This window comes from Phacochoerus africanus, chromosome 2 (assembly GCF_016906955.1).
Source record: "Phacochoerus africanus isolate WHEZ1 chromosome 2, ROS_Pafr_v1, whole genome shotgun sequence".
Taxonomy (NCBI): Eukaryota; Metazoa; Chordata; class Mammalia; order Artiodactyla; family Suidae; genus Phacochoerus; species Phacochoerus africanus.
The window spans coordinates 98,690,460-98,703,388 of record NC_062545.1 but is presented as its reverse complement, the minus strand read 5'-3'; the positions used below and the strand labels follow the sequence as shown (position 1 = coordinate 98,703,388).

At 45.5% G+C, this 12,929-nt stretch overlaps 1 protein-coding gene across 1 annotated transcript in view; it reads right to left on the bottom strand.

Annotated features, from left to right (window-relative positions):
* Window positions 1-12,670, bottom strand: part of KATNAL2 (katanin catalytic subunit A1 like 2) — a 51,644-nt gene extending 38,974 nt beyond the window's left edge. Inside the window, exons 1-5 of the mRNA XM_047764222.1 lie at window positions 12,504-12,670; window positions 10,631-10,673; window positions 5,218-5,335; window positions 3,498-3,596; window positions 163-261 (exon numbers count right to left, since the gene is read on the bottom strand). Coding sequence (XP_047620178.1) covers window positions 163-261; window positions 3,498-3,596; window positions 5,218-5,335; window positions 10,631-10,673; window positions 12,504-12,630 — 486 coding nt within the window. The 5' untranslated portion in view covers window positions 12,631-12,670. The remainder of the gene's footprint in view (window positions 1-162; window positions 262-3,497; window positions 3,597-5,217; window positions 5,336-10,630; window positions 10,674-12,503) is intronic.
* Window positions 12,671-12,929: the final 259 nt, after the last annotated feature.

The following is a 12,929-nucleotide window of genomic DNA, read 5'->3' as shown; positions in this document are numbered from 1 at the left end:
GACCTCATGTTACAATATTGCCTCATCACTTAGAAAGAAAAACTGAACATGGATCTCCAGGACACAAATGGTGGCAGGTTACTATGACCTTCAACTTGATCTCAAGGTTCCTATGGACTCAAAATTGCATTCCTAAAGTTTATCTGGATCTTAGCCACTTACTGAGGGATCTGGGTTACAGTCAAAGCTGTTCAGGCCAAGTTCACTGGTTGCTCCTTTGAGAGCATCTGTGAGCAGCCCTCGGAAGTCAACAAGTTGGCTCTAAAAAGGGAAAAATGGTTATTTACACCATTAAAACATGAGAAGAGACTATCTTGAAGAAGGTAGCATCATGAAATCAAGACACATTTTTTTTTCTGGTCTTTTTAGGGCTGCACCCATGGCATATGGAAGTTTCCAGGCTGGGGTCCAATTGGAGCAGTAGCTGCCAGCCTACCCCACAGCCACAGCAATGCCAGATCCAAGCAGTGTCTGTGACCTACACCACAGCTCACTGGATCCTTAGCCAACTGACCAAGGCCAGGGATCGAACCCATGTGCTCATGGATACTAGATGGGTTCGTTACCACTGACCAAGATGGGAACTTCTAAATCAAGACACATTTATGTACCTTGTTGTATAGGGAAAACTTAAAGTGAAGTTTTAAAAAGAACTTGTGCTGGAGTTCCTATTGTGGCACAGCTGAAATGAATCTGACTAGGAACCATGAAGTTGCAGGTTTGATCCCTGGCCTCGCTCAGTGGGTTAAGGATCTGGCATTGCTGTGAACTGTGATGTAGGTCGCAGATGCGGCTTGGATCCCACATTGCTGTGGCTGTGGCATAGACTGGTGGCTACAGCTCTGATTAGACCCCTAGCCTGGGAAACTCCATGTGCCACAGGTGCGGCCCTCAAAAGACAATAAATAAATAAATAAATAAATAAAATTTAAAAATAAATAAATAAGTAAAAATAACTTGTGCTAATAATGAACGAGGTTGATTTCCTCAAGTTTGGGCACTCTATGGGAAATAAAAAAGTTGTAAGTAAATTCTTCAGAATCAAGTTGGCTTGAATAAAAGTTCCCAAGCATTTTTCAGTTCCTAGCACACCATCTGCTTCCTTACATGTCTCCTCCTCCTATTTTGTCCCTGGCACAAAACAGGTGTACAAGGTACCTTGTGAAGATTATTTCTAATTCTTATAACACTTCTGCTGGCCAGAAGGGGCATACTAGTTTCATAGATGTGGAGGTAAGATGTGAGAGAAGGTAAGTGATCTTCCCAGGGCCACACAGTGACTTAAGGCCAGGATTCAAACTCAGATATGTCTCCCATCTCCATACCCCTTCCAATGAATGCTAGAGGCAGAAGAAAAAGCAAGGACACATGTGGAAACTAAAAAAAAATAACAATAGCCAACATGTATTAAGTGTTTATTACATGCTAGGCAAACGACTAAGGCTCTCTTTTCATTATGACATTGAGAGTGGGCACTATGATTATTTCTGTCTCACAGACGAGAGAAATGGAACACCTTGTTTGAGAGATTAAACAACTTGCCCAAGGTTCACAGACAGGAAGGTCTGACTTGGGGTTTGAACCTGGGCAGTCTGACTCCAAAGCTGGAGGATTCAGGACCAACATACCCACTAAATTTGCAGTGGGACATGGAAGTCATGAAGCTAGGGGCCCATTTTGGAGATGAGCCCCAGAACATAGCCCTCATTCAGCTTATATAACACTAGGGAGAAAACCCATCCATATTTTACCCTGAGGACATTCCTGCTGCCAAGAGAATTTATAGGCAGACTCTTTCAGAGGTTAAATGCTGAGTTAAATAGCCCCTTCCTTGACCTGATCGGAAATATCCATTCAGGGAGTTCCCGTCATGGCGTCATGGCGCAGTGAAAACGAATCCGACTAGGAACCATGAGGTTATAGGTTTGATCCCTGGCCTTGCTCAGTGGGTTAAGGATCTGGCTTTGCTGTGAGCTGTGGTGTAGGTTGCAGACATGGCCTCAAATCTGGCATGGCTATGGCGTAGGCCAGCAGTTGTGGCCCAATGGAAATGAATCTGACTAGTATTCATGAGGATGTGGGTTCAATCCCTGGCCTTACTCAGTGGGTTGGGGATCTGGTGTTGCCATGAGCTGTGATGTAGGCCAGCGGCTGTAGCTCTGATTTGACCCCTAGCCTGGGAACGTCCATATGCCGCAGGTGTGGCCCTAAAAAGACAAAAAGACAAAAAAAAAATCAAAAATAAATATCCATTCATATCAATGTGAGATGCTCATGAGAGCAACGAATGCCACAACATTGTGAGGCACACAAGTGACCAAAAATGTGAAAAAAGCAGTGACGGTGAGCAGGGAAGTATCCAGAATCCATGCGCAGTTCTGATTTGAATGTAATACCTCCGGCCATCACCCATATCATCGATGCTCTAAACAGAGCCAGTTCTGGCCAATGAAGCAGCACCCCTTGATTTCCAGGGAGATGCTCCGTGTCCCCTTCCAAACACCCAGGGTTTTGTTTGCCTGAGAAGAACTGGCCCACAGGTAAGTCAGCAGTCTTGTATGACCCAAGAAAGAAGATGACTTTTTTTTTCTTTTTTAGGCTGTACCTGTGCCATATGGAAGTTCCTTGCCTAGGGGTCAAATTGGAGCTACAGCTGGGGCCTACACCACAACCACGGCAACACCGGATCCAAGCCGCATCTGCAACCTATGCCACAGCTTGTGGCACTGGATCCTTAACCCACTGAGCAAGGCCAGGGATCAAACCCGCAGCCTCATGGACACTATGTCAGGTTCTTAACCCACTGAGCCACAATAGGAACTCCAAAAAGATGACTCTCAATGAAATTCAACCCTTGAAGCTACAATCAAGGGGAACATGTTAGTGTCAATGCTGCCTTTTATTCCCAGGTGACACGTTTTTTCCTACTTCTGGCCTATAGCCACCCAATCTGGGTCTTTTCTGTTTGAGAGACTATTATTTTCAAATCAGGACATGAGGTCCATTAGGACAGTGGAAGAAATAGCTATTGAGGATAAGATCAATGCTTTATCATGTAAGGTCTCCCAGTTCATATGAAATGACATTCAAGCCTGGAGCCACATCTCCAAAGAGAAAGGGCCACCACTAGTTAACTGTCACTGACATGGCAGAAAAGAATGAATGTGAGGCCACAACTCTTTAAATGATACCAAACAGTGGATCATTGTAATCACAGAATTTTTCAGCTGAAAGGAACATTAAAAGTCATCTCTTCCAAACCCCAATTGACAAATAGGTGAGGGGGCTGTTTATTCAAGTCCATTCAGACAGGAGTGAGGTCCAGACCAGAACCCCAGGTTCTCATCCTCAGCCAGTCTCTTCCCAGTGCTCCTCAGAGCCAGCCTTTGATCATCACATATCAACTTCCCTGATGGACAAAAATAACACAATTTTTCATGTTCAAAAAGAAAAGGGAACTTTCCCCACTCAGTATTCGGTTCCTGAGTCTCACTCACTTTCTGTGAGCGGATGTTGTCTTCTCCGTTGCCTTTGTTTATTCCATATATATTTAAGCCAAAATCAGCACTCTCCATATGAGTGTGATTGACAAGCTCCTGGAGGAAGAGGAAGAGAGTGAGAAGTCAGCAGTAAAAATCAACTTCGAGATGCTGGCTGCAGCTGCCTATTCCAACTGTCCCAAACCATTCTATAAATGGGGACCCTGTGTATGATTCGACCACTTCTGTGCAAACCCAACAAGATGAATGAACTCTGTGGGAGAAGAGGCAGAACCAGGTGGGAGAAGCTGTCCCTGGAAGCAACTGGCAATGGCCAGAAAGACACAACTTCCTTGACGGTGAGATTCCCCTTGACCAATTGTGTTTTGTGACACTTTTCTATCTCCCCAGCCCCCCACCCCGGTCTTTTTAGGGCTGCACCTGCAGCATATGGGTGTTCCCAGGCTAGAAGTATAATCAGAGTGGTAGCTACCAGCCTACACCACAACCACAGCAACTTAGGATCCCAGCCGTGTATGCAACTTACACCACAGCTCATGGCAGTGCCGGATCCCCAACCCACTGAGCAAGGCCAGGGATCAAACCCGCATTCTCATGGATACTAGTCGGGTTCCTTACCTCTGAGCCACAAAGGTAACTCCACCTTTGACATGCATTCTCCCCCTTGCTCTTCACGATTTCCACTATCAAAGGAAAAAGTTATTTTTCCTTTGAAACCTGCTATGTTTTGTCCTAAACCAGGAGGTTCTGGGCATGGATTTCACCTGCCTGCTGGGCGCTCTCCTCTCAGTGCCCATCCATTCCTCCAGAAAGTCCAATATGGAAGTTAGGGATGGAGACCAACCAGATATCCCACGGAGAAACCTAACTAGAGACTCAGGCCCAGCCACACCCGGACACCGCCCCCCGCCTACATTTAGGAACCCAGAGATATCTCTCGGAACAGGAAGAGCTGGTGCCCATGGTTCCTCAAATGAGAGGACTGAGTTGTGCAGGAACCAGGCCTCCTGCTCTGCCTGGGCCTCAGCCTGAAAGGCCAGACTGATATCCAGCACTCGGAGCATGGGAATGCGGGATGGTGAGGGAGGCAGGGAAGGAGTCCTCCCACCGAAGGTAAGAAACATTAGAAAGCATGAAGATCTGCCTGTCATTTTTACCCAGTGTCCTGGAAGAAAATCTACAATTTAGCAAAATCAAATTATCCTGTTTTTTTCTATTTTTTTTTTTCCTTTTTGGCTGCCCTGCAGCATATGGAGTTCTCAGGCCAGGGATCAGATTTGAGTCACAGTTGTGAAGCCACAGTTGTGGCAACACCAGCTCCTTTAACCCAGTGTGCCAGGCTGGGGAATCAAACTTGCGTCCTGGTGCTGCAGAGACGCTGCTAATGCCTTGCACCACAGTGGGAACCCCTGTCTTCTTGGGTGTTTTTGTTTTTTTATGGCTGCTCCCTTGGCATATGGCCAGGGATTGACTCCAAGCCTCAGCTGTAACCTACGCTGCAAGTGCAGCAATGCTGGATCCTTTAACATACTGTGCCAGGTTAGGGATCAAACCCGTACCTCTGCAGTGACCCGAGCTGCTATAGTTGGATTCTTAACCCACTGTGCCACAGCGGGAACTTCAAATTGTCCTCAATAATCAAAAATTGTGACTTTTTTCTTGAGACTGTTCCTCAGCTACCTGCAATTGTACTAACACCAAGCAAAGCCATCCCGACCTGTTTAGGATGTTCCTTGTGCACGGGCTTGGCATCCCCTGGCTTCCCCACCGTGGTTTTGGACCGTGGCCTCTGCTGGCTGATTTTGGGAAGATTTTGACAGCTGTCGCTCATCACCCTAGGGGAAGGAACAAAGATCTTGGAGGAAATCCTTTTAATTTGAGGTAGCTAAACACCCTAAATAGAGCTCTGGGAGTTCCCGTCGCAGTGCAGCGGAAACAAATCCGACTAGGAACCATGAAGTTGTGGGTTCAATCCCTGGCCCTGCTCAGTGGGTTAAGGATCTGGCATTGCTGTGGCTGTTGTGCAGGCCAGCAGTTGTAGCTCAAATTAGACCCCTAGCATGGGAACCTCCATATGCCACAGGTGTGGCCCTAAAAAGACAAAAAAAAAAAAAAGAGAGAGAGAGAGAGAGAGAATTCTGGAAAGACTGGCAGATGCAAGTCCATCTGTATCATCCCCCTCCCCAGCCCAGCCCAGCCCTGTCCCTCTCCAGTCTCCCCACCACAGGACTCCTGCAGATAAATTTCTATCTTCAAGAACATCCCACTTTACAAGTATTCTTCCAATGTTCCGTTCCTCCTTCCTTAAAGAACAGCACTCAGACCATGGAAGAGGGGCAGGGGAGGAGGGAGCCCTCCTGCTCAAATTAAGGAACATCAAGAAGCTTAGGGATCTGTCTACAGAAAGTACCATTCAGGTCGTGTCCAACAACCATCAATAGGGGTTTATGGGAGTTCCTGTTGTGGATCAGTGATAACAAACCCAACAAGTATCCATAAGGTTGCAGGTTTGACCCCTGGCCTACCTCAGTGGGTTAAAGGATCCAGCATTGCTACAAGTGGTGGCATAGGTCAAAGGTTGAAGATGCGGCTTGGATCTGGTGTCGCTGTGGCTGTGGTATAGGGTGGCAGCTGCAGCTCTGATTTGACCCTTAGTCTGGGAAATTCCATATGCCGCAGGTATGGCCCCCACCCCAAAAAAAGCGGGGTGGGGAAGGCAAACCTTCCCTCATCTCTGTTGTCATAGATCATATTTGCAGAACAACTTCTCACCAAATATTGTATGATTAAGGAAAAATGAATTGATGGGGCTGGAAGTCAAAAGAGCAACTCTTTGATGGAGATGGGAAGTCATGACCAGGAAGGAGGCCTGCTTGGGGATGGGGGTGGGGGGGTGGACATGTGGTGGTTACGAGAGTATATTAAGTATTTGACTGTATTTACGTTATATAGCAATTCAAAGGTAAGAGAAATCTGTTCACCATGTCTTCATAAGTATACATGAAATTCAGTATTGGAAATTTTTTTTTAAAGACTGCACCTGTGGCAGATGGAAATTCCTGGCCTACGTTCCAATCAGAGCTGCAGCTGCTGGTCTACACCACAGCCACAGCAATGCCAGATCTGAACCATGTCTGCGACCTACATTGTAGCTTGTGGCAACACCAGATCCTAAATGCACTAAGCAATGACAGGCACAAAAATGAAATATCAATGAGTACCAAGCATTTTATAAGTACAAACCCTTATGAGCAGCACTGATTTATATGAAGTAAGGATTTATAATATATATATTATAAATCTTGAAGAAAAAAATATATATATATCTTGCCTAAACTTCCTTGTGAGGCTGACAAGGAGCTCTGAATTTATTTTCCCACAGTGATTTCCCACGGGAGATAACCAATTCACAGATTTGCTTCAGCATGACCAAAGTCAAGGGCACTGATGTACAAAGCAATGCGATCCATTTCCAATCAGCTGTAAGGACTGTAAAATTCTTCTGGATATGAAACCAAATTCACCCCACTTTAACTTCAGTCACCAGTCCTGGGTGTGCCCTGTGGAATTCTGCAATGAAGGCCCAATCCCACTTTAGAGAGTGAAGACTGCCACCATGTTATTCCAGGTGGCCCTACCCCCACTCCAAGTCATCTGGTCTTCCAGCTAAATATCTCCAGTAGCTCCAAGCATTCCTAAGGTTAACTGGCTCCCAGAGTCTTCCTTGTCCTAGTCATCTTCCCTTTGTCCATTGTCATCTGACTGGAATAGAGTCACCTCCTACATTTTGGACACCGTATTTCTACTGATGAGGCCTGAGACTACATTAGCAATCACATCACATGGCTGACATACAGGGCATCTGCTATCTCAGATTTCTAGGTCTCAGATTCTGTAATGAGGGAACTATTGTGAATTTTTGATTAGAGCCTAAACCTTGTTTCATTAAATTCCATCTTGTTATTTTGGACCCACCTCCCCATTTGTCAAGATCTCTTGGCATCCTAATTCAGTCATCCATCACACTAGAAAACCTTTCCTCCTTTGGATCATCTGCAAACCTGTAAAGTGGGAGTTTGCTCTCTGATGTGAGACGCAAGAATTAGGAATAAGCACTTTCATTTGTTAATAGTCTCATGACACAACTGCTCATTTCAGTAACTATCTTTGAGTATAAAATTATACACAAACACCATTCATCACTCTTCTAGTTATCCTTCCTGACTCCAGCCATTTGCTATCCAACCTCAGTGCCCACCATGCACAAACAGCTACCCCAAGAGGGGCTGAGGCAATCCTGAGCTATCCTATGCCACCAAGCTCCAGCCCTAGAAGGAAGCAAAGGGCTCCAAGGACACTGGCTCCCAGAATGTTCTGCCAGGTAAGGCACACTAAGGAAGCTCCAGGCATGCATATGTAGCTAAAAAACAATCAGAATCCAGATGTACTCCAAAGCTGCCTCTTAAAATGCTCCTCACTGTTTCTGTTTGCAGGTAGTTATCATTTATTACCAGAGTCTGACTAGCTTTATGGAAACTATAAATAAAAGAATAATGCTTTGGTCAAAACCATAAAACTGCTCCTAAAGAATCACAAAGCAAAGGTATCCTCAGGTCAAATATCACTGTATTATCATGAAGCAGGCAAGGGCTCCATGATTTTTTATAAGCAATGCCAAACATCTTCTCTCACTACAAGGTGAGGTGTCACTGTACCTTCTTTCTAGGCTCCAGACAGGGCACTGGAGTCAGAGAGAAGGGAGCTAAGTGGGGCTTATGGAATTCACCGCACCTCTTGAGGGTCTAATGAGCTGCTTATGATCACAACCTAAGTTTGCATCCTTCTATTGCATTCTAAGATTTTTAAAAATTTTTTTCACGGAGTTCCCTCTCTGGCACAGTGAAAACGAATCCGACTAGGAACCATGAGGCTGTGGGTTCAATCCCTGGCCTTGCTCAGTGGATTAAGGATCCGGTGTTGCTGTGAGCTATGGTGTAGGTCACAGATGCAGCTCAGATCCTGTGTTGCTGTGGCTATGGCATAGGCTGGCAGCTATAGCTCCGATTAGATCCCTAGCCTGGGAACATTTGTATGCCTCAGGTGCAGCCCTAAAAAGCAAAAAAAAAAAAAAAATTTTGTTCACTACCCCTGCCAGAACCCCACTTCCACCTTCCCCTGAGGTCTGGACTTTATCATAATAGCAGAAACCCATAGGCCTTGATGCCCCAAAGCTGTATCAACTTGGGCACTTTTTTTTTTTTTTTTTTTTGCTTCTTAGGGTCACAGCCATGGCATATGGAAGTTCCAGACTAGGGATTGAATCAGAGCCACAGCTGCCAGCCTACACCACAGCCACAGCAACACCAGATCCAAGCTGAGTCTGTGACCTACACCACAGTTCATGGCAATGCCGGTTCTTTAACCCATTGAGTGAGGCCAGGGATCGAACCTGTGTCCTCATGGATTCTCATCGGGTTCATTACCACTGAACCACAATGGGAACTCCAGCCTCAAAGCTGTGCTATCCCAGGCACCTCTGAACAGGTTCTGACAACAGGAATGCAGTTGGGAGTGAAGAAAGGAAAGAGGTGGACATTGAAGCAAGAGTGAGAGGCCTGTGTCAACCCAGAACAGTCAAGAGACAGAGGGGCTCCCATCAGGTGCCATGAGTCCCAAATGAAATTTGGATTTGAGAAGCTGGAGAAAGAAATATAAGGTGAGCATGAGAAAAGGAGAGGAAAAGAAAGATCTGATTCCCTTCAGACAGTCAGGACATGTGATCTAGAGTGCACAAAGAAATTAACGATCTGGAGTTCCCGTTGTGGCTGTGGGTTAAGAACCTGACATAGGAGTTCCCGTCGTGGCGCAGTGGTTAACGAATCTGACTAGGAACCATGAGGTTGTGGGTTCGGTCCCTGCCCTTGCTCAGTGGGTTAATGATCCGGCGTTGCCATGAGCTGTAGTGTAGGTTGCAGACGCGGCTCGGATCCTGCGTTGCTGTGGCTCTGGTGTAGGCCGGTGGCTACAGCTCCGATTTGACCCCTAGCCTGGGAACCTCCATATGCCGAGAGAGCGGTCCAAAGTAATAGCAAAAACAAACAAAAAAAAACACACAATAAAAAGAACCTGACATAGCATCTGTGAGGATGTGGGTTCAATCCCTGGCCTCGATCAGTGGTTAAGGATCCAGCGTGGCCACAACCTGCAGCCTGATCCAGTGTTGCCATGGCTATGGTGTAGGCCTGCAGCTGCAACTCTGATTCAGCCCTTAGGCCAGGAACTTTTTTTTTGGTCTTTTTGCCATTTCTTGGGCCACTCCCGCAGCATATGGAGGTTCCCAGGCTAGGGGTCCAATCGGAGCTGTAGCAGCCGGCCTACACCAGAGCCACAGCAACGCAGGATCTGAGCCGTGTCTGCGACCTACACCACAGCTCACGGCAACGCCGGATCCTTAATCCACTGAGCAAGGTCAGGGATCAAACCCGCAACCTCATGGTTCCTAGTCAGATTTGTTAACCACTGCGCCACGATGGGAACTCCCAGTAGGCTAGGAACTTCTGTATGCTGCAGGTGCGGCCTTAAAAAGAAGGGGGAAAAAATTAAAATACGATTTGAGGAGTTCCTGCTGTGGCACAGTGGGTTAATCCAACTGCAGCAGCTTGGGTTGCTGTGGAAGCCTGTGTTCTGATCCCTGGCCCTGGAACTTCCATATGCTGAAGGTGCAGCCATAAAAAGAAAAGAAAAGAAAAGATAACAATTTAAAAAGGGAAAATAATATTTCTTGGGTGTTCACTATGTGCCGGGAACCCACTGTGTGTCAGAATCTTACTCCAAGCTTCTAAGTGGCGGAGCCAGAAATTAAACCTGGGTCTTTTCATCTCTGAGGTCCATACTTTTCACACCACCTCACCTAGAAAGACACAGCATCAGTGGGTGCAATGCTTTGTGGTAAAACCAGAGAGCCGATAGACACTGGTCCATGTCCCAGACACCTGTAGCACGAGGGGAACCCTTGGCTGGGCCCACCAAAGTCACATTGCTGGTGGGCTGATGTGGAACCACACTGGAGAGTCTTCTGGAAACTCCACAGGTGCCTAGAGTTGAGTTGGTCAAGATGAATTACCATTTACCTTCTGGTCTTCCCTCCACTTCTTTGTGGTAAATTATTTTCTGCTGTGGCAAAACAAATATTGGGAGGGAAAGGAAAGATTTAATTTTTAAGAGAAAGTGATTCTTCAGGCATGTCTGTCCTTTTACATCGTTCTTAAAATGTATCCTACATCTGGAGTTCCCATCGTGGCTCAGTGGTTAATGAACCTGACTAGTATCCATGAGGACAAGGGTTCGATCCCTGGCCTCGCTCAGTGGCTTAATGATCCGGTGTTGCCATGAGCTGTGGTGTAGGTCACAGACGAGGCTCAGATACCATGTTGCTGAGACTGTGGTGTGGGCTGGCAGCTGTAGCTCCGATTAGACCCCTAGCCTGGGAACCTCCATATGATGCGGGTGTGGCCCTAAAAAGACAAAGACAAAAGACAAAAAAAAAAAAAAAGACATCTTAAGTATCCTACACCTTAAGTATCCTACATCTCATGATGTATACATCTTAAATGCATACTACATATACAGATACACTAAACCTTTCTCGTCTAGAGAGGAGTGGAATTGCCAAAGAGAAAAAAGCCCAGGTTTCACAAGTGTTTCCACGCCAAGACCCCAAAGACCTCAGATATTACACACGTTGGAGACCACAGGCTCAGTGGCACCTCTAATGTGGGCTGGCATTAGAGCTACCATTTCAAGTTTTCATGAACTTGACACCATTTTTCTATGGGTCCTGGGACACCAGGATGATTGTCTGAGTCTAGGAGAGAATGCTTATCAGTCATACTCTGCCTGTTTACTTTAAAATAAAGACATTGTGTCCAATATCCCAGGAGAACGTGGCTCCAAGCCAGAAGTAGCATTCTAGAAATCAGATCATGCCAATAAGAATCCTGGTGGCCCAGTGGTTAGGCGTCAGTGCTTTTTCTGTCAAAACCCAGATCCAACCACCAGCAAAGGACATAGAGCTTTGAACCCTGCACTAGAAGGGAGCTCAGATAAAACATTTCTCTCTCTCTCGGACCCCTTCTAGCTCTAAGATTCAGCCCTGGCTATTTTTAATTGATGTTCCTCTTGGTTTCCTGGTCCCCACATGAAATGTTAAAGTCTGTGGCTTAACAAGTGCCTTGTAAACAGGACAATGATCTCCCTTGGTTTATAATTACTTCCCCCACTTACAGACTTCTAAGTCAATGTCACTACAAAACGTGGGGCCCTAACTTTAGATCTTTCCTCCAGCCAGCCTCCTTGACTGCCAACCTATACAGGGTCTTTGCATTATATTGATCATTATCTGGATTGATGGCTTTCAAAAGCATTTCATTATCTATACATGAGCTATTAGCCTCACCAATACTCATTTTCATGTTATTTTCAAGATAGATAATAGGTCTTCCTAACAAGAAAAGTCTTCTGTCATTTATGGTCTTCCAACAGCTCTTTCAACTCTAAAGAAATGAAAGTAATGTTGATCTTCTGAAAAATACCCGTGATACACTGGGAATTTGTTTTCATTGCCCCAAAACATACATTCATCAAACAAATGCCAACATATCTAAAGGGATGTCCATGTTCAGATGATCGTGTTTAAATTATTTGCACTGGATCTAAGAGAGGCTACACAATTTTCTAGTCTATTCTTTCAGTGTATGATGAAGGACATCATCTACCTGGGATTAAGATGAAGAAGAAACACAAAAGAAAGATGAGATGAAGCCTTATTTCTGGAAAATAGTCATCAGAGTTCCCCAGGTAGCTCAGTGGGCTAAGGACCCAGTGTGATCACTACTGTGGCCCAAGGTCACTGCTGTGGCAGGGGTTTTAGATCCCTGACCCGGGAACTTCCTCATGCCTCAGGTGTGGCCAAAAGAAAAAAAGAAAAAGAAAATAGCCAGGTACCTGTGTCTGCTGCCTTTCTGACAATTTTGGGGTATTTCTGAAATTTTACAAAATAGTAGCTCTCATATTCCATCAAAATAGTTTCAAGATCAATGTTGTCACAAACTTCAAAGCGTCGTAACCCCATTTTAGTTTCTTGATCCAGAGCATTGGCTGTATCAATATATCTGGCCATTTCACATAAGAAAAAAAAAATTAACTCTAGTTAAAAAGACTAAATGTAAACAGTCATTACAAGTCCAAACAGACTCAACGCAAATAGTAAAATTTATGTTAAATAATACCTTAGATGAAACTAAAATATATGAGGGAGCTCCCTTCATGGTGCAGCCGTAACGAATCCAACTAGAATCCATGAGGGTGTGAGTTAGATCCCCGGCCTTGCTCAGTGGCTCAGGGTTCTGGCATTGCCATAAACTATGGTGT